Raw genomic sequence first — 22,974 nt, 5'->3', positions numbered from 1 at the left:
CTACAAGCGTGCCCAAGTGCTGCTCCATTGACTAGACTGAAGGGAAACGCAAAAATATCATCACGTTAAATTGTCATCACAACGGCCATTCCCAAATTGCTTTTACGGGACAGGGAATAAAACTGTAGGTAAAATTAAGAAACGTCTGTGTACCCAAACGTATGTTTTATCAAATAATTTAAGCCTAGCCAAAACATAATATGTGGATGGTACTTATCTTCATCACATTGGACGGGGATGTAATTATACAGGCTCCTATCCATGGGGAACGGATGAATCATGTGCTTATGTTAGTAAGTTTTTGCTACCACCTGTAAATGGTACTCCGGTGTATGATGACATCTATTGGCTTTGTGGTTCCAGACTGTACATGAGTCTCCCACCAAATTTGGGTGGTGTGTGTGCACCTACCCAGGTGACTGACCATACATATGTGGTAGGACCTCCACAGAGAAGAATGGCAGCACCAGACGGAGGAGATTGATATACCCAGATGTGTTACCACATGATCACATGTGGGGCTCGGATGTACTAAAGGACCAAAAAATTGTGGTCTGTAGGAGATAAAATAGCACATTCATTGTTCCCCTGGATAGGAGTGGGAAAAAATTCATTAATGATTGAAACTCTGAATTATCGATTGGGTCTGTTCATGAATGTAACTAAAAAAATAGTAGCAGCTCAAAACACTGAAATAGATGCTTTACGTACCATGGTGATGCAAAATCGCATGGTTTTAGACTTGCTTACTGGTTCACAGGGAGGAATTTGTGTTCTGCTGAACACAACATGCTGTACTTTCATCCCAGACTCCATTCATTCAGTGGATATGCAGGACGCATTGGAAGAGCTGAATAAACTTCGTGATGCAATGCATAAAGACACCCTAGCCGTGAACCGGTGGAATCCCTGGTCCTGGTTGACTTCAGGACCATGTTGGCAGTTACTATTGAAAATGGTGACACCAGTTATTATAGTCCTAATTCTGATTGGACTTTGCATGTGTTGTGTGATCCCTTATATCAAAACAATGGTTGGCAAAATGGTGTCAAATACATTTGTACAGTGTAATCTGGCCTTCCAACAAACTATGCCAAAATATCAAGCATTGAAACAGTCAGACCTTAGTGGAGAAAACTATAATGACTGTACTGAGAATTATGATGATATTGAAAAGCTCACAACTCCAGTTCAAGCTTGAACTGTTGACGTGATGAGTTAACACACTCTTAGCCTATGAAGCTTTAGCTGAAAAAGTAATAAGACAAGTGGTGTAGTCGAATAATACAGAAAAACGGTTCATTTATACCAGTCAGCCGAAGTGATGTATGGTGGTGGTGTGGTGATAACAGAATCTTTGACAGACTGCCACGAAATGTGTCAGGTTATTGTGCATTAATATCATTATTGTTACCCATGACCCCTGAAGACGTTACGACATATGCAGCCTCTCTTATTCCTGAGGATTGGCAGAAAGGCATAGCCAGACATAGAGTAAAAAGAGATTGGAAAGGAGTAGGAAATCCAACATATATTGACGCAATAGGAGTCCCCAGAGGAGTGCCTGACGAGTATAAACTGGTTGATCAAATAGCAGCTGGATTCGAATCTTCCATCTGTTGGTGGTGTTCAATTAATAAAAACGTGGACAGAATAAACTAAGTTAATAAACTAACTAACTAAGCTGGGTGATGCCTACTATATGTTTAACAGGTGATAAACAGGTGGGAAATGTTAAGGATTTTATATATATATATATATATATATATATATATATATATATATATATATATATATATATATGTTATCACTGTTAAACATTTGTACCTTCGTCTTCTTTCTTATGAAAACGGTGTTGTGCTGTTTGCACCTAACCCCGAGAATGTATGTGTTATTCAACCTTGTTTTAGCATGCTGGGGTCAATCTGAACTGGGAATGAAGAGCTGGATGTACTTATTATTATACAACTTGTTTTTGTAGCCGCTAACGACTGGGAGTGAAGCATGACGGGGTCAGTCATGAACTGGGAGTAATAGACCTGAAGGTTGTTTTTGACTGTTGTGACGTGATGCTTAGTGTGAAGACCAGGACACTCCAGGCAGATGCACAACAGCTGATAACTGCAACAGACGAACGAGATGTGCTGACCTCCGACGATAAGAGTAAAAGAAAGAAACTGTTTGTCCTTACAGCTGTGCTTATTGACGTATGTGTTTATGTTACGGGAAGAAACTTGTCTCGCGTTGTCCCCCCTTAGGACAAGTTTTATGATGTAATGAGGGCATCTCTAATAAAAAGAGCGGGAGCACAGGCCAGACTTTAGTGTAGCCTTGGTGTACAGCCTGGCCGCACTCCGCGCGTGATTAATTTGACTTTCTGTCTCACTGGTGTTTCTTGACTCTGTTTGTCTTATCAAAGGTTTTAAGAATGTTTGGAGGAGAAAATACCCAACAGATGCCCCCCATCCTCTCCCTATGGAAGTCTTCCAGCCACCTCCAACCGGGTGGAGGGGGGCACAGGGAAGACCTAGGACACGCTGGAGAGATTATATTTCCCAGCTGGCTTGGAAATCCCTTGGGATACCCCGGGAAGAGTTACAGGACTTGGCCAAGGATAGGGAAGTATGGGATGAGCTTCATGCTCTGCAACCCAGATAAGCAGTTAAATGAATTTATATATTTTAGCTATTTTACACTTTTTGGTGTGTTAGCTTTTTTCGCTTTTATTAATGGGGCTGTTCCATTGAACACCGTTCCTTTCTTCAGCCAAACCAGCAAATCAGGGTTGCTTTTTTAAGCATCAAAGTAACTTTTGATCCATGTTTGTCAATCTTGAACAAACTTTGTATTCGTAGTAGTTACGGCCATCATTGCCACAACTTTTGAAATAGAGGTGAAATTTTTGAGCTGTTCAAAAATTTCATCCTGATTCACCAAATTGTCTCTCCTACGTGATAACGTCTGGGTGTTCAGTCTTAACAGCTTCAATCATGTTAGAACATCTTTAAACAGCATAACCCTAGTGAGTACAGATTGAAATTTGTTTAATCGTACTCCATTGGGGTAAAACTTGAAGGAGAAGCAGCGTTTGTTGCGGTTCTGGCAGAGGGCACAGCTCCTTACCTTTGTTTTTGGGCAGCTTGCCAGGTCTGTACTTTATAAACCAGCCTGTTAGGAGGCAAGTTATTTCATCCTGCTTTTTGCACTTTGTTTGGATTGTTGGCGATTGTGATAGAACGGCGCCCTGTGTAGCACTTTGATCAATCTTTGTGTTAAAGTGCTTTATAAATCATTTGACAGTATTTATTGATGAAGTGATGACCAACAAAAACAGGATGAATTCTGAAGCCTAAAGCCTCGGTCCCACTGAATAATGAAGGCTGAAGAAGGAGCCACGCATGGGTGTGGGATGATTATTTGAAGAATGACCCACGTTTTCATCTTAACACGTATCCACTATGAAGGTGCCACTATGTGCCTCTCTGTACCCCGCATGTGCCGCATAGCAGCCTCTAGTGAGCCACGACCGACCTGTCAATACAGCCTTGAATGGCTCGCATCAGCCACACTAAGCCACGTAGTGCCATGATAGTGCCATGATAACGCCATGTTGGCGCACGTTTAGGCATGAGTTTGGTCCAAACCTCCAGCTGTCCCACAACTGGTCCCTTTAAAGTGTGGGTTTTCAATTCACAGATTCACAGCAGCATTTAAAGATGTCCCTTTTTTTTTTTTTTTTTTTTTAAACACAGTCCAAAAATAGACACTCCATCACAGTTCCGAAGTTGTGCGCTGTGCGCCAGGCTGCTGTCCACCTGTAATGCAGCAGACCAGCTAGACCCGAACCACAGGTTCCTGGAGAGCCGCCTCTGTGCTCCTCGCTGGCTCCGCGGCTCTCTGGCTTTTTTTTTTTTTTTTTTTTTGCGGCTTTAAACACACAAAACTTTATGTTTGTCCGTTTATTTCTGCAAAATCGCTCTTTTGCGCGCGCGCGCTGCTGTTGTCCTTTCATGGACAGCCGCCTCGCTGCTCTTTCTGGCTTCCGTTCCATCCATGGCTTGCTGGCTTTAAGCACAATCACTTTTACAACGTGATTCCACTTTTGACTTTGTGTTCGTCTGTTTATTTCTGCAAAAGCGCTCTTTTGCGCGCGGTGCCGTTCTGCATACAGAATGAGGTGGCCGTTTTATTATATACACCTGTGGATCATTTTCAATATATGTATTTCTTTATTTCTTCCGCAGCTTACAAGTCACCATGATACAACTTTTAACTTTGTGTTATGTCTTCAAAATCAGTCTTTTGCGTGCTCTCCACCTGTGTTGCCGCACAGCTCCTGCTCTTAGCTGCTCCACTGGAGTTATTATCTTCCACGGCTTTAAACACACATCCACTTTCACGCAGTCACCCAAATTTTAACTTTGTGTTTGTCCAATATTGACTGAAATATCACTCTTTTGTGAGCTGGCGTTCTGCCTAAATGCTCGTTTGAAGCGTGATGAGGAGTCACTACTGCCTCAGTGCGCGCACACAGTGGAGCTCATGTAATACATTAATTCCAGAAGTGATTACAGGTATTTTCAGAATCCAAGGTTTGACAGAAAATGATTAATCCGCTACAAAATAATTATTTTATATAGAGTCCAGCGCACAGAGCAGGTGGAATTTGGTGCGCAAAGAGGAGACCCACTCCAAAAATAGTCTCTCAGGTCCTGCCTCAGTGCACACACACAGTGATCCATTAACAAGATATTAAATCAGCATACTTTTACATACAACAGACATCAACATACAGACATACTTTTACAGCTAGGAACTGTTTTATCAAGCTATAAAAACATTAAAAATAATTACCTTAAGCTGTTCAAAATACATCCCACATGGAGCAGGAAAGAGAGGAAAAAAGTGTCCAGATGAAACAGTCCTCTGTGATGCCAGAAGTGATTAGAAGTGTTTTCAACATCCAAGGTTTGGCAGACAATGATTAATCCACTACAAAATATAAAGAGTCCAGCGCACAGAGCAGGTGCAATTGTGTGCGCAAGAGGAGGAGCCGCTCCAAAAATAGCCTCTCAGGTCCTGCGAAGGTGCCAGGCACACGGATAATGGACTTTTTGCAGACTCGTAAGCACCACGCAAATGCCTCTAAGCCATCGCAGTAACTCGAACACAAACTGTGCCACGCTGTTGTTGCTAAATTTTGAACATCTTGAAATTAGCGCCACGCTCAGAGAAGAGCCTCGTTAACTGAAGATAATGCCTTTAAGAGCCACTCTGAGCCACTACAATGCCACAATAGCTCACAAAACAAAAAAAAAAAACAGGGTGCGTGGCTCCTTCTTCACTCGGTGGGACCGAGGCTTTATTGGCAATATTATTTTCTCAAATTCAGCCAAATGGCTCCTAACTCACTGATAGTGCTGATGGACTCAACAAAAAATGTTGAAACAAAAAGTTTAACTTTATGCACTTGAAACAAAAAGTTAAACTTGCAGTTACTGCACCTTTACCTCATATTCATCATACACTTTCAACTCAAATATTTTGTAACTGTAACTACAAATCAACATTTTATTCTTCAAATCAGATATGAGAATTCCTTGTGGCTCCACAGATATCAGAGTTTGTGTGAGACAGGTGTTCTGCCGCTATTATGGTAACTGAGATCAGGAACCCAAGTAGTATATTCCCATGCTGGACAAGGCACATCATTATTGGTCCACAAATTTTCTTCAGTCACCTACTGCAACATCCCCTCAACTGACTATTCTTACACCGGAGCTCATGGTAAAATTCTATTGGACCTGAACTAATGGTAAATGTCCACCAGGTGGAACTATTGCTCCATTTCAAGAACCTTGAGTAAAGCCTGCTGTGGGACATAACGCCAAACCTGTTGCTTATAGTAGTAGTAGATGACACTGTCGATGATTGGCTGAAATCTAACAATGTCAATCAATTTACATACATTAACATGCATGTTAGCATTACCCTGTGCTGCCGCTCTTCCTCCTCCACCACCCGGTGCATGTGTTCATCTTCATCACCCTCTTCTGCTGCCTGCTGGGGTGCCCGGGCTGTGGAGGAAGCGTTACCTCGCACTGCCGGACCCCCCGGCCCTCGACTCTGCCTGCTGCTGCTGCCCCCCGACAGCAGATCCTGGTTCATTTCCAAAAGCCAGCTTGCTACCTCCTGGACCTTCGCTAGGCTGTCTGAGGAGGAGAAGGCCTTGACATGCTATAAAGAGACAAAAAAGAAGAGTGGATTTATTTATTTTTGGAAACAAATATAGGAATGGTTTATGGACTCTTAAAATTTAATTCCAAGGTAAAAAGTAAAAATCATACAACTCAAGAGAATTAAGTTTTTTCTAAGTAATCCAGTGCTCTCTGTTGTTTCATTGCTTACGTCCTCCAAATTATAAAATAAATAAATAAATAAATAAATTGCCATAGCCCCATTTCTTCTACATATAAGCATTTAACATTTTTTCATTCAATATAAGTAGGTTGCAAAATACAGTTCAAGCAGTTCAAGCACACCAGAAGCTGTAACGGCAAATTAGTGAATGTCCATAAGTCAACACAATGTTTACTAAGAACTCAAATTTCATGTCACAAATTTGACAATGAGGCACAACTAGTCAAGAAACCAACTATGACACACCAGCAAATCATCAACAGAACCAAGACAAAGATATTCTGTGAGACCCAAATTTGCACAGTTACTACATACTTATAATTTTAACATTCACAAAAGTGACGATCATCTAATCATCAGCCCTACATATGAGATGCACTTCAGCTGATGAAACCTTTGTGGAAGCCCGTGTATTACATGCAGTACACATATCTGTATCCACAGCTCAATTGGAGTATGTGATTGGACAATATATTGCCTGTAAATATGATGGGAAATGGTGGATCTGCCTGATTAGGGACAGGTCTGACCAGGAAGGTGATGCTCTAGTTCTCTTCATGCATCCCCATGGCCCATCAAAATCATTCCACTGCCCACTAAGAGGAAATTTGCTGGGTACCCCTACCATCCATTATTACTGACATCACTGCCCCAGAACTCCTAATGGCAGACACAGACAAGGACTTTTTGAGAAAAGTGTAATGTAATCAAGTAACCAAAGGTACAAAAGATCAATATCAGTACACGTTTTAGTTATAATTCAAGTATTTGATGACTGTTCTTATGTACTTTGTCAATGGTAAAAATTATATGATAATTTGCTGAGTAGCACTGATGGAAATTTAGTTCAGGTGCATTAATGGTTGGCGAGTGTGCATACCTGTGAAGAGATGTCAATTCTAATAATGCCATTGTTGGCATTATATACATGCTAATTATTCATGTGGATTAGCTTATGCCAGATGTTATAACAAGCCAAGGAGTCCAGCTTTTTACAAGGATACCTTTTATGTCATGATTTCTTGTGTGTTAGGGTCAGTTACAGTTTTTAAGAGTTTGGATTACGATATACTAACTGGAGTACATTTATAAATCCCATACATGTCTGTACAATACATACTTGATATATATAATGTCAGGAAAGGTTATGTTTGGAAGCCGTGGCTAATAAAATGTGTATTTAGAATTTTTTTTTTTTTTTTTTTTCTTACACATACCCTTCTTCAATGCAATTTTCGTTAATTTTGGGCAGTATAAGGGTGTTTAAACTTATGGATCTACAAAACACTTTTCTGTTTACAATACACTAAATTACTGTACAAAAAAATGTTCGAAAGATTTTCCGATGTTCAAACATTGGATTACACCCCTGTGAAGTTGTGCTAATTTTCACTTTTTTTCAACTTTGAGAGGCTATATCTCTCAGGGTATAACTTTCTAAAAGACAAATTGTGAAGTAAAAAGCCACCTTAGACAACTATTCATGGATTACATAAGCATGGATCTGAGATGAATAAAAATGCATTTTATGATGGAGCAAATATTTCAAATTTCTCACAATTTTGTAAATTTTACCCATATGCAACAACTTCAGAGCAAATTTTAAGGTTCAGTCTAAAATAAAAAAAATAAATAAATAAAAAAATCTGAGATATGGATGTTTGTAAACTGGCTTGAAATGAGAAGCTACAAATTTTCTTCAAGATTTGTTATCAGGACATGTGTAAGTCCATTTGGTGTGAATATGAACAAAATCTGAGATGCAAAGGTGTGAGCCATTGGTTGAGTTGACGCAGAATGACCCTATTTTCCATCCATCCATTTTCTTCCGCTTATCCTAGGTCGGGTCGCGGGGGCAGCAGCTCAAGCAAAGCTGCCCAGACCTCCCGATCCGCACACACCTACCCCAGCTCCTCCGGGGGAACCCCGAGGTGTTCCCAAGCCCTCCAGCGTGATCTGGGTCTTCCCCGGGGCCTCCTCCCGATGGGACGGGCCCGGACCACCTCTCCAGCGAGGCGTCCAGGGGGCATCCGGAATAGATGCCCGAGTCACCTCAGCTGGCTCCTTTCGACGTGGAGGAGCAGCGGCTCGACTCCGAGCTCCTCCCGAGTGACAGAGCTCCTCACCCTATCTCTAAGGGAGCGCCCAGCCACCCTGCGGAGGAAACTCAACTCAACCGTTTGTACTCGCGATCTTGTTCTTTCGTTCATGAGCCAAATCTCATGACCATAAGTGAAGGTTGGAACATAGACTGATCGGTAAATCGAGAGCTCTGCCCCCCTGCTCAGCTCTCTTCACCACGACGGTCCGATACAGCGACCGCATCACTGCAGACGCTGCACCGATCCGTCTATCGATTTCATGCTCCATCCGTCCCTCACTCGTGAACAAGACCCCGAGATACTTAAACTCCTCAACCTGAGGCAAGGACACCCCACCGACCTGAAGAGGGCAACACACCTTTTTCCGGTCGAGAACCATGGCCTTGGATTTGGAGGTGCTGATCTTCATCCCGGACGCTTCACACTCGGCTGCAAACCGACCCAGTGCACGCTGAAGGTCCTGGTTTGATGAAGCCAACAGGACCACATCATCCGCAAACAGCAGAGATGAGATTCTGTGGTTCTCAAACCGGACCCCCTCTACACCCTGGCTGTGCCTAGAAATTCTGTCCATAAAGGTAATGAACAGAACCGGTGACAAAGGGCAGCCCTGGCGGAGGCCAACGTGCACTGGAAACAGGATTGACTTACTACTGGCAATGCGAACCAAGCTCTTGCTGCAGTCGTACAGAGACCGTATAGCCCTTAGCAAAGGACCCCAGACCCTGTACTCCCGGAGCACCCCCCACACGACGCCTCGAGGGACACGGTCAAACGCCTTCTCCAGATCCACAAAGCACATGTGAACTGGTTGGGCGAGCTCCCATGTACCCTCGAGCACCCAATGGAGAGTGTAGAGCTGGTCCAGTGTGCCGCAACCAGGACGAAAACCACACTGCTCCTCCTGAATTTGAGGTTCAACTATCGGTCAAATTCTCCTCTCCAGCACCCTGGAATAGACCTTACCAGGGAAGCTGAGGAGTGTGATCCCCTGCAGTTGGAACACACCCGCCAGTCCCCCCCCTTAAACAGAGGGACCACCACCCCAGTCTGCCAATCCTGGGGTACTGTCCCCGACCGCCACGCGATGTTGCAGAGACGTTTCAACCAGGCGAGTCCCACAACATCCAGAGACTTAACGTACTCAGGATGGATTTCATCCACCCCAGGAGCCTTGCCACCAAGGAGCTTTCTGATCACCTCGGTGACTTCGGCCTGGGTGATGGACGAGTCCGCCTCTGAGTCCCCAGTCTCTGCTTCCTCTTCGGAAGACATGACGATGGGATTGAGGAGATCTTCGAAGTATTCCTTCCACCGCCCAACAACATCCCCAGTCAGGGTCAACAGCTCCCCACCCGCACTATAGACAGTGTTGGCAGAGAGCTGCTTCCGCCTCCTGAGGCGTCGGACGGTTTGCCAGAATTTCTTCGAGGCCGACCAATAATCCTCCTTCATGGCCTCTCCGAACTCCTCCCAGACCTGAGTTTTTGCCTCTGTGACCACACAGGCTGCAGCATGCTTGGCCTGCCGGTACCTGTCAGCTGCCTCCGGGGTCCCACCTACCAACAAAGACAAGTAGGACTCCTTCTTCAGCTTGACGGCATCCCTTACTTCCGGCGTCCACCACCGGGTTTGGGGATTGCCGCCACGACAGGCACCAGAGACCTTGCAACCACAGCTGCAGGCGGCCGCATCTACAATGGAGGTGGAGAACATGGTCCACTCGGACTCCATGTCTCCATCCTCCCCCGGAATCTGGAAGAAGCTCTCCAAAAGGTGGGAGTTGAAGACCTCGCTGACAGAGGGTTCCGCCAGTCGTTCCCAGCAGACCCTCACAACACGTTTGGGCCTGCCAGGTCTGACCGGCTTCCTCCCCTCCCAGCGGATCCAACTCACCACCAGGTGGTGATCGGTCGACAGCTCAGCTCCTCTCTTTACCAGAGTGTCCGAGACACATGGCCGAAGGTCAGATGATACAACTACAAAGTCGATCATCGACCTCCGGCTCAGGGTGTCCTGGTGCCACGTGCACTTATGGACACCCCTGGGCTCGAACATGGTATTCATGATGGACAAACTGTGACTAGCACAGAAGTCCAACAACTGAACGCCACTCAGGATCAGATCGGAGAAGCTGTGCTTCCCAATCACGCCCCTCCAGGTCTCACTGTCGCCACCTACGTGGGCGTTGAAGTCCCCCAGGAGAACAATGGAGTCCCTGGTCGGAGCACTATCTAGTACCCCTCCCAGAGACTCCAAGAAGGTTGGGTTCTCTGCACTGCTGTTTGGCCCATAGGCCGAGACAACAGTGAGAGACCTGTCCCCAACCCGAAGGCGTAGGGACACGACCCTCTCATTCACCGGGGTGAACTCCAACACATGGCGACTAAGCTGGGGAGCAATAAGCAATGCTACCCCAGCTCACCGCCTCTCCCCGTGGCAAAGCCAGAAAAATGGAGCATCCAGCACCTCTCCAGGAGTTGGGTACCAGAGCCCAAGCTGTGCATGGAGGTGAGCCCAACTATCTCTAGTCAGTACCTCTCAACCTCCTGCACAAGCTCAGGCTGTGAGCGCGGACAGGGCTGCCGTCCACCCGCCCTCGACTGCCACCAAGTCCTCTCTGCACCCGACCCCCAAGGCCCCCTCTGTAGGTGGTGAACCTACAGGAAGGGACCCTATTTTCATTAGTCAATAATCTAGTGATTATTTTCTTGATTAATAAATTGGTTATTTGGTCCACAAAATGTCAGAAAATTATGAAAATATCAACCAATGTTTCCCAAACCCCGAGGTGATAGATACTTAAATGTCTTATTTTAATCAGTTTCATTTTCTCACGATTTATGAGAAAAATACAACTAGACGCATGGTGACACAGGCTCATTGCAGAGCATGTTTGAAAGGACATTTTATTTGTAACTCGTTGAACTCATCTTTCCTGAAGTTATTTAAAAAGGCATGAATGTGCATTTCCAGGTAAACATGAAGCTGCTAATCTCAACGGTGAGGATTTAAGAACTGGCGGTGCTGGCTGCAGGTTTAAATCTCCATAAGTACTAAATAACATTCATTGAGTTTGGCATACTTTTTTGTTTCAGTAAGAAGAATTGCTTTGACCTTGAGGAAAATGTCACTAGCCCTTTATAAGGCTTCTCCTCATCTTTGCTCTATAGTCCCAGTGCTGCGGTGGGAAGCATTAGACGCGTCTCAGATTGCACAGTCTCCTGTGGGATACCAGGTTCACTGCTGTGAGCTCAGAAAGGAATGCTATGAATAGATAACGTTATCCAGCCTTTTACTGGAAGAACCAAGGTTCTGTAATTACTCTCAAAGATACAGCATGAAATTGGTTTGTCACTGTCATTCACAAAATTAATAACTCAAGCAGAGATAAAGAGACTGCACAATGGTGGAAACTACTAAATGTTAGTAGTCTGGCATTGACGGGTCAATTCTAAAATGAGTTAGTCTGGAATGTCTCAGTTCACGTTTGATTACCAATGTGCATTACAATAGGGGCATAACACAATAGCTCCACGATATGATACACCTAAGAATTCGATACATATGACATATAATTACATCACTGTTCACATTAACTTTGTAGAAAATCTGTAGTGAATGTTTTAACTTGAAAAACAAATAATCCTGAAGTATCTATTGTAATGCACAATGTTATCTGTTTCCTATTTGTATATTTTCTAAATCATTTATGATTCCTCTGCAAGAGGTTATTTCTCCTGTGTGGTAGGTGACTTTCTTGGCATTACAATACGCATTTAGAAAAATAACCCAAAAACATATTCAATACATGCTTCACGATACGATTATCATTACACCCCTAGTTAACCTCTCTGGACACAACTGGCTTGACCTGCAATGAAACAGAGCAGTGGAACATACATGTTTTGAGCGTGACCCAGAAAAAGTAGGGCGCGGTTCTCCAGCAGAAGACCTTCTATGATCATGGTATTAAGTCACTGCAGCGACGCTAGAAAAGGTGTGTGGACTTGTATGGGGATTATGTTAGAAAAATAAAGCATTATATTAATTCAGCTGAGGTCTCTTCTTGGTCAAGCTCAAAACCCCTCATAATGTACACTGAGCGATGCAAAAAGCTCATGCAAACCTTAAGCTTGTTAGCATCCACTGCATTATTTTAGATAAGATGACAAGTTAGTACTAACATTAACAACATAACTTGATTAATAAATGAGAGGCATGAGCAGAGTATCATTACAAAGTTACAAGGAAACATGTTGAACAACAATATTATGGAGTTGGTTGATAGCAATTGGAAGTTTTTTGTTTTGTTTGTTTAGAAAATGTCTGCATAGACCTGCACGATATATTAAGATATGATTATTGTGACAGCATAATTAATTATATTGTTGTTCACTGTATAAAGCCTGTCCCATATTAGATGAGAGCAATCAGAGATTTCTGATGTCCGCCAATCCAGATCACCTCCAAAATTCAGTGGATCTTCCATGCCCTAATATCTATGTGTGGTGCAGATTTGGTGAAGTAGTTTTCATGTAATCTTGTTAAACATACACAGACAGACATAATCCTTCAAAGCCTATATAAAGTGAAAGTTTGATCAAGAATCAGGATGCGTATCCAGATCACCTCCAAAATTTAATTGACTACTGAGATAATTAGCACAACAATTTTGATAATTATTTGTTCATTTGCAGCTACATATCGCTATCCCATTATAGAAAGAAAGGACCAAACATTTGAATAAATAAGTAGTTCAGACATGCTGGTTTTGTCAAGCCCCATTCAGACTGTAAAGTGAGAGATGAAAAAGTTTAGTCACATTTACAAAATCTGTTCTCATGATTAGAGGTACAGACAGACAGAATTTTTGTTTTGGTGGGACAAATACTAGAAATGAAGCAATCTACATGCTTTTTTGGGGGGGGGGCAGGAGTTGTAGTATGGAAGCCAACTTAAGTGCCTGTTTCCGATTAAAGATGCTCAGTCTCAGTAATGCAAGAGTCCAGATACAGCCATAAAATAGGGTTGTGAAACTGGGGAGTGCAGGTGTAAATTGTATATCCGAAAGCCAAAAGGTGACACAGGCACTCAGGGAATGTGCATTTCCAGCAGATGAAACATTTAAACAATACAACCCCTGGCAAAAATTATGGAATCACAGGCCTCGGAGGATGTTCATTCAGTTGTTTAATTTTGTATGTAGAAAAAAAAGCAGATCACAGACATGACACAAAACTAAAGTCATTTGAAATGGCAACTTTCTGGCTTTAAGAAACACTAGAAGAAATCAAGAAGAAACATTGTGGCAGTCAGTAACGGTTACTTTTTTAGACCAAGCAGAGGGGAAAAAAGATGGACTCACTCAATTCTGAGGAAAAAATTATGGAATCACCCTGTAAATTTTCATCCCCAAAACTAACACCTGCATCAAATCAGATCTGCTCGTTAGTCTGCATCTAAAAAGGAGCGATCACACCTTGGAGAGCTGTTGCACCAAGTGGACTGACATGAATCATGGCTCCAGCACGAGAGCAAAAACAAATGAGGAAAGAATGGGAGAAAGCTGGAGTCAACGTCTGTGACCGAACTGTAAGAAACTGCCTAAAGGAAATGGGATTTACATACAGAAAAGCTAAACGAAAGCCATCATTAACACAAAAAAACAAGGTTACAATGGGCTAAGGAAAAGCAATTGTGGACTGTGGATGACTGGATGAAAGTCATATTCAGTGATGAATCTCGAATCTGCATTGGGCAAGGTGATGATGCTGGAACTTTTGTTTGGTGCCATTCCAATGAGATTTATAAAGATGACTGCCTGAAGAGAACATGTAAATTTCCACAGTCATTGATGATATGGGGCTGCATGTCAGGTAAAGGCACTGGGGAGATGGCTGTCATTACATCATCAATAAATGCACAAGTTTACGTTGATATTTTGGACACTTTTCTTATCCCATCAATTGAAAGGATGTTTGGGGATGATGAAATCATTTTTCAAGATGATAATGCATCTTGCCATAGAGCAAAAACTGTGAAAACATTCCTTGCAAAAAGACACATAGGGTCAATGTCATGGCCTGCAAATAGTCCGGATCTTAATCCAATTGAAAATCTTTGGTGGAAATTTTAGAAAATGGTCCATGACAAGGCTCCAACCTGCAAAGCTGATCTGGCAACAGCAATCAAAGAAAGTTGGAGCCAGATTGATGAAGAGTACTGTTTGTCACTCATTAAGTCCATGCCTCAGAGACTGCACGCTGTTATAAAAGCCAGAGATGGTGCAACAAAATACTAGTGATGTGTTGGAGCGTTCTTTTGTTTTTCATGATTCCATCATTTTTCCTCAGAATTGAGTGATTCCATATTTTTTTCCATCTCCTTGGTCTAAAAAAGTAACCGTTACTGACTGCCACAATTTTTTTTCCTGATTTCTTGTAGTGTTTCTTAAAGCCAGAAAGTTGCCATTTGAAATTACTTTAGTTTTGTGTCATGTCTGTGATCTGCTTTTTTTCTACAAAATTAAACAACTGAATGAACATCCTCCGAGGCCGGTGATTCCATAATTTTTGCCAGGGGTTGTATAAGCCATTTCATTTCTGTAAATGAAAACCTGTAACTCAATCAGATCCTAGACAAAATTAACCTAGTTGGGGTTTAAAGGGGTCATATTTCACAAAATCAATCTGTATTTGCCTTTACACTTAAACAGAGTTAAAACTTAACTATAAAGCTTCTTCAAGCTCATGTCTGTGCATACACAAACTATCCTGCTGAAAGAAATACTGATTACTTTAAGTAATCTGAAAGTAAAAGGTGACGTTAGTGCACCACTGAACACTCATATTTTACCAGCTAATATCAGCTTAGCCTTTATGGCAGTATGCTGAATCAATCACTCAGTCGAACTGGCTGAATGTTTTATATTTGTAAATTGTTCTATCCATTTTTATTTTTGCCAAATAAATCTACACAATGGTTTTTCCAATTGTTGCTGCTCTGACTACAAGAATAATCTCAGCGTAAAATAACATATTATTTACATTTTTTTTAACAATGTAGTAATCAGACCTTAAGGAAAATAGCACAGCAGTGAGTTGTGCTTCTTTAGATTTTAAGAAATATATTTATTCACTTGTCCCACATCAGGAAAATCTATTTGTAATAACTAAAATGATTAATCACCAGCCAGTCTGCTCCCTGTCAGCCCGATTCTGTCACACAGGAGACCTCACTGGAAGACCAGGGAGCAGGGGGCTATATGTGTTTCTCCAGGTAAAACCGGAGTTGCATCAAAAAGGGCATCCTGCATAAAATTTGAGCCAAATCAACATGCAGATCCACCTTGGATCTGCTATGGCAACCCACAGTGGGGGGAGTTTTTTTTTGGGGGGGGGGGGGGGTGCAAGGGAGCAGCCAAAGGGACTTACTTAATAGTATTAAGCACATAAAAGTGTTGAATATTGAAAGTCCTATGTATTACCTCACCTAATTTCCTTCATATAAAAGCTTTTTTTTTTTTTTTTTTTACAAAATAAACTGCAGAAAAACACCAACCGGTGTGCTGTTGGAAGTGCTGTCATTACAATTTTGTCCAGCAGAGAATGCACCAATGGCAATCTTTGCAACACTGTCAATCACGGCTGGGACCTCCATCACCCCTTGGTCACATTAGCTACAAGAGACTGACACATACAGGCTATTCATGTGCATATCTGATTTGAATCGGATACCACAAAAGTCTAAACAGGAAAAAGTCGTATGAAACCCTTTTGTCCCCAGCTCTGTAATCAGCCTTAGTTGAAGGTCATTTGAAATGCAATTCAATTTGCATTTTTGCAAAATCAATTGTCTGCAGACTCGAATTGGACTCCAACTGCATTTTGTTATGTCTGTGACTTTTTATGCCACGTATAGCTTCCCTTTACAAGTTTATGCCGTGAGATCTGTGATGACTCTCCTCCTGCTGCTCACAGCCAGAAGACAGGAGAAAAAAATCCCTCACGTACAGACACACACATACTCAAAAAGCCCAAACTAACCTATAAAATCAGCTCCAAAAAAATGAATGCTCAGATGATGCTTCATGTCTGAAACACACTGCATGTTGCAACACACACTCGTACATCACGTGTCAGTCTAACACTTGTGTATTTACGCTTCTGTCCAAATCATTTGCCTTTTATTACGCACTACATTTTGTGTGAATGTTTTTGGGTGTGACCTTTATAGCACACATTCAGTTTGGACTTTTTTTGTGTGGGTATGAAGGGGGTGTCCTTCTAATGGCTCATTTGACTGATTTAACAGCCCGGTGTCACTTTTTTTTGTGTGCTCCCGTGACAAAATAAGTCAAATTTTCGTGACAGGTTTTTTTTTTTTTTTTTTTTTTTACTCACTATTCCTAACCCTACTCCTAACCCCGATCCTAACCTTAACTATAACCAAATCTTACCACCCTGACCCCCCCCCCAACCATAACCACCCTGACCCCCCCCCCCACTTAACTTTTAATAAGCGAAGTGCGCATCTCAGGCCGCGCGGTGCATTATGGGTAGGCTACATTTTTCAGCTACCAACCCACAAGCTATGGCGGCGGAAAGCAGCGAGGAGTGCTGTGATTTGGATCATTTCAACCGCTGGAAAGTTGAGGATTTAAAGCGTTTTTGTAGGCTCCGCGGATTGCCTGTTACAACCAGGACTACATACGGCAGTAGACAGAAATAGAAAGAAGAGCTGGTTGTGCTTGCGTGTGCTGCATCTGTACAGAAACTACCGTTAGTGCCAACGGAGGAAGAGCGCGCTGCTGTCGAAAATGACCAGTGCTTGTTGATAGTTGGAGACAAACAAATTTCTGACCCCTTGAAGCCAACTGACGGATGGTTAGATGAAGTCCAGAGACTGAAACTGTGGATACTGCAGAATATTTGCTAAGCAGGGATGAGAAATCGCGACTCTGCAGGCTTCATAATGACGACAATGACGGTGAGTGTCACATATAACCTCTTTGGTGTCACGTTTGTTTTGATAAGTTGACAGACATACAATATGTGCATGCATGCAGTTTGTTCATAGAACATGTCAATATTACAATATTACACATCATGTCATTCATGGCGAGACATTACAGTCATAAGCCGATGCACGAAAACAGCGGCATGGTTTCAGGATATTGACAAAATAAATGTGTGCAAGAAACTTACAATTTTAGTCCGACTTTTACGTCCATCTGGATCTTTCTTTTCTGTGGCGAAATTGTGTAGAATGAACGGAGGTTTACGACCACATTTCTTCTTTCCGTCTTTGTGTGGACTCGGCGGAGCACTGCAATTGTCTGTTTTCAGCCAACTTTCACGCCTATAAATTCCATTCGAGCATTTGAAAACAGCACAATGCGCCCCTGTCATTATTGTATGTGTCGCTAAGGCTTAAAACCTTTGAAACAATCCCTGTAAAAGCCTTAACTTTTACAGTCCGCTAATGCTACTGTATACGAAATTCAATGGGAGCAGTGTGAGTGTGGTTGCTGGGATTTTTGCCCCGTTTGACCCACGCATGTGCAGATGCGATGCGCACTTCGCTTATTTCGTGCAGCCATCACGGAATGAATTAGAATTTGTGCTGCCGTGACGAAAATGAGGCACTTTGTCACAATATCACAAACCAATACATTAATGTATATTTTGTGCTGCTGAATCATGACTTGCTGTGAGACCAAGTTGAATTTAACTGTCACCCAACAGCATACCTCATGTGATTTTATAACAGATAAAAAAAAAAAATCTAAATTATATAAGTACATATAAACTCATCAGCTTTGATTATATCCCATGAGTCAGAGCTCTGTAGCTGCAGCGTTCAGACATTGGACAACAGCCATGTGACCATTTCCATGTGCAACTTTCATTACTATAGCAACCAAAGCGGATTCGATGGCATGAGGAGTGCAATACGGACATAGAAATTGGCTCTTGTCACTTGCTATATACAATGTCGACAGTCAATCTGTGAGATCAGATTTAAATCAGGTAAGCTTTAAATCAGATTTGTGCCTGAACAAAGCCATAGGCTGAGAATCATTTCCACTGTCACTCACACCTAGGGCGAATTTAAAGTTTCCAATTTACCTAACTTGCATGTCTTCGGAAGTTGGAGGAAGCTGGAGCAAACTAGGAGGGAACCCACTAAGACACAGGGAGAACATGCAAACTCCACAGAAAGAGCCAGCTCGGAAGCAAACCTAAGACTTTTTCACTGAGGTAACAGAGCAAACCACTATACCACTATACTGCCCTCTGGTAAACTTAAATAGAGAGGGGAAAAAAGAAGAAAAATTATCTTCCATGCAGAGGCTATTAATGGACAGCTATTTAGAGCCAGTGCCTCACAGGAAGAAAGTGAAACCTCGGTTCTTCAGTAGCTTGACAAAGGGATGTTTTCTGCCAATCACTGTACACTGATGTACTTCCTTCTTTGACAATCCCATTCTTGTACTAAATTATATGGACTCAAAAACAAAGAAAACTTCTTTTTGTGACAAAAAGTGAATTTGTCTTCAGCACTCTGCCTCCACAAAGATATCAGTCATTCCTTTTTCATTTCAATAGTTGCCATGCAACATCCCAATTATATCACAGCATTTGCACTGTGGATATATGATGAGGAGGAGGATCTTTTGAAAACTGAAGAATCAATCTTGTCTATAAATTGCCAAGAGAACTCTGGGAGGGACTTAAAAATCCCAATTCATGCCAACCAACCATTAAAATCGTGTCATGTGGCCGAAAAGAAATCAGAGAGAGGAAACCTTAGAGGTTACAGCCATGAGACAAAGCCTGTGTCCATGCAAAGTCACACTCTCATTCACACACACAGGCACATAAACACAAGCGCTCAGGCACAAAAGCTTTGATTTCATCCATTAGAAAAAAAGCTTTTTTTTCTCCGGTTGAGGATGGGCAGCAATCAGTGTAAACCACAGGCAGTCTGAAGGCATCCATTTAAATTACTCTCATCACTGACAGCAAACCCACTGTTGTCAAGGCAGCAAGAAAGACATTAAATCACCTGGTTCCATTAAAGAACTAGAAGCACTCAGAGAGTGCAAACCTCTGCCAAGGCCATGGGGTCACTGACGCCATAACATCTACACGCCGTGGAATCACTGAACCTAAAAAAGTCTAACAATGATGTTTGCTCAGTAGTAAAAAAAAAAAAAAAAAGTTTAATCTGCTGTGACTGGATAGCATGTATCCTTAGCGCTTGGCATCACAGTTTATTGCAACTTGCACCTTTCCCAGAAGCTACTGTCATCTGAGCACTGATATTGATATTGCATGTGCTTATAGACAAAAACAAATAGACAAAATTCAATTTATTATTCAACTAAACTGCAAATATATGAATTTTTTAACATTTATGAAACACTTCTCTAAATAAGGCCATAGGGTCACAGACCCTAAAGAGATTCCCTCCTTGGCACAGTGATCTATTCAACAATTCAGTGTTACAACCAAAACTATGATACATACACTTTTCTTTCCTGTATATTTGACATCCTTGACCATGAAAACATACCACTAGAACTTGGAATCACTTTTATGTCTTTATTAGTTCAAAAATTATTGTATAAAAACGATTTTTTGGTAATGCCGGTTTTCTTCTGGATCTAGCTCCATAACTTTTGAAGCTACATCAAATCTGATGACACCTTACTGAATCAGTACAGATTCAGCTACAATTTGGTGTTAGTTGTGCATCTCTAGCTTCATTTGTCACCTCACACTGACACATTTTCTATTTTCCCTATATTTTGACATATTCTGGATCACCAGATCCGGAATCCAGATCCGATCATCACCAAACTTTGTTGTTTGATAGAACATTTGACTATGTTACACCCTAATTTTTTTTCAAGGCTTTTTGCCTTGTTTTTGTGGAGTTAGAAACTAGAATGTCAAAATTCCCCTTATCCTGCAACGGTGAAGAATCCTTTAAAAATTTCCTGGATCCGGATCGTGATCCGGATCACCACTAAGATTTAATCACTTGTTCCTCTTGTCATTTCCAACCACTCCACAAAATTTCTATAAACAAAAATAAATTTAAGAAATATTACAATTTGAAAACAAATGCACCTGAACGTGATGACAGCTGCAACTGCTTAATGCTAACTTTTAACACTGAAAATGCCATAGACATGCTAACGCGTTAGCATCGTGATCCGGATCACCACTAAAATTTAATCACTTGTTCCTCTTGTCATTTCCAACCACTCCACAAAATTCCATCAAAATCCGTTCAAAACTTTTTGAGTTATCCTGCTGACAGACAGACAGACAGACGCAACCGAAAACATAACCTCCTTGGCGGAGGTAATCAATTCCTGGACTAACTTTACACACTTTTTATAGCCAAGAAATCATTTTCAACACCCAAGGCAGTTTTTTTTTTTTTAAAGTACATACTAATTCACATGCTCTTATTTCTGCACTGTATTGACAGGCCCCCGTATGCTTTCTGCAAGGCACGCTGATGACAACACTTACACAGTACAACTCTGTAGTTAAGGTGGATCCACACACAGCTCTGACTGGGTCAGTGAGCGCTGATGCACCATTACCTTTGATTGAGGCGGGCAGCCTGTTGCCAATCGCTGCAGCTGCTCTGAAGTATGGCTGCATGAAAGCAGGTCTGAGCAGCACGCTGTGCGACCCAGTCTCTTCATCAGGGAGGAGATGATGCTGCACCCACAGCCACACATTGACTTGCTCATTAGTAGCCTGGTTATCCTGGGGCTAGAAGACGTGTGGAAAATGGTGCTCGCTGCAGCCACTTTCTGGTCTTGGCCGAATTCCCTCACACATCTTTCAGGGCTGGTGCTTTTTCTGCAATATAGTCCACATGCTGCTAATGCACAGGTACTCCGTCAGTGACATCAGATTAGTTTTCTTCACCGTAACAGAAGTGGTCGTGCTCACCTTCTTCCACACCAAGGACAACTGAACACGATAAAAACAGTATTTTTACCTCGTGATGATCACTCATTTACTCTTCCCTTTTCTACACTTATCAGCAAACAGAACACCTAGAAACACTCCTCCTGCTGCAGCTTCCCTTTAATCAAACTCACTCTCATCCAAAAACCATCTTCCCCTAATACTGCAAATGATGTTCTGGGTTCAATGTCTGCAATTACTCCAGTCTGTCTTACGCTATTTCCATCCTTTTCTTCCTCCCAAGTGTCTTCGGCTGTGGCTGTTGTGCAGTGAGGATGCTATCCCTGTTAGCGCTGCTGCCGGCACCACCACCACTGTGCAACCTCCCACCCCACCCCATCACCGCCACAGACAGCAAACCACTCAGACTCCTACTTGCCGATAAGTGTGTTCTCTTATATGACATCTGAGCTCCTGGTTGTTCATTAATTGAGGAAGCACTGGACAGAGCATTAACAAGAAACACAAGTCATTCTGCACACAGCACAAAGCCTGACAGGCAGGATGCTGATGAGGGAGGGGTTCCCGATACAGCTTTAAAAGAAAAGAACAGTCGCATTACTGTGGGAATAATTTGTCACTGGAGCTGAAACGGTTGTTACAAGGTCTCCATAAGAACCGAAAACAAAAACCTCAAATCACCAAAATTCACACGCACTGAGGATTTATGAAATTAAAAAAGTATTTTGACAAGTAGAGCCTGTATATTTGAGACTACTACCAATTAATTTATCTGCACTCCACCCCACCCTACAAAAGAAACATTGTCTCAACATCATCTTAGAACGACAGTCACACCTCAGCTCACATTTAACATGGTGAGTCTAGTGACACACAGTGACGCCAGCATGAAAATGCTTGCAGTTACCAGAGTGATGAAGCCTCGATAGAGAGCGCGTCGGCAAGCAAGAAGCACAGAGCGATTAAAGAGGTGCACTGAAGGAAATATAGCAATGTGTAGGCAAAAGAGGAATAAAGTGTTAAGAGAAGCTACAAAATATAATTTTTCCTGAAGTTAAAACAATTCCAAAGGGAATTTGCCTAGACGATTTTTTAATTACTCAAGATCATTTGTTTAGATCATAAAACATGCAGCTATTTAGTTTACTGAAGACTACTAAATATTGCTAAATGTAACGGTAATCCCTGAAGGGAATGTGGTTAGATTATATGTACAAGTGTTTGAAAAATGTAATTGGCCAATAATAATAATAATAATAATAATAATAAGCTAACTAGTGCTTAAACGTGGTACACACAATTTACTTCTACTAGTTGTCCCACTAGCATCTCAGGACCAAAATACCAGCTCCCCTCTTCAACCACTCATTCTCAAAACACCTGCTTGCACAGAGGTAAAGAAAACACCAGTTGGGCTGTTTGTTCTAGCTCAAATGGGATACCCATCTGGGAAAAGCCCCATCTTTGCTGACTCTAGACCAACCATA

General features: G+C 42.2%; 1 protein-coding gene across 2 annotated transcripts in view; it reads right to left on the bottom strand.

The window, feature by feature from the left end:
- fbxw7 (F-box and WD repeat domain containing 7) overlaps positions 1-22,974 on the bottom strand; it is a 204,298-nt gene that overhangs the window by 120,041 nt on the left and 61,283 nt on the right. The window contains exons 1-3 of one of the 2 annotated variants that reach the window (XM_034188290.1): positions 21,509-21,813; positions 21,151-21,434; positions 5,992-6,237 (exon numbers count right to left, since the gene is read on the bottom strand). In XM_034188290.1, the coding sequence (XP_034044181.1) occupies positions 5,992-6,237; positions 21,151-21,434; positions 21,509-21,575 (597 nt within the window). In that variant the 5' untranslated portion in view covers positions 21,576-21,813. Of the gene's footprint in view, positions 1-5,991; positions 6,238-21,150; positions 21,435-21,508; positions 21,814-22,974 lie in introns of those variants that run through there. The other variant, XM_034188291.1, reaches the window with a different exon arrangement.

This window comes from Thalassophryne amazonica, chromosome 15, assembly GCF_902500255.1.
Source record: "Thalassophryne amazonica chromosome 15, fThaAma1.1, whole genome shotgun sequence".
Taxonomy (NCBI): Eukaryota; Metazoa; Chordata; class Actinopteri; order Batrachoidiformes; family Batrachoididae; genus Thalassophryne; species Thalassophryne amazonica.
The sequence above is the reverse complement of the archived record's forward strand: the minus strand, read 5'-3'. Positions and strand labels throughout refer to the sequence as shown.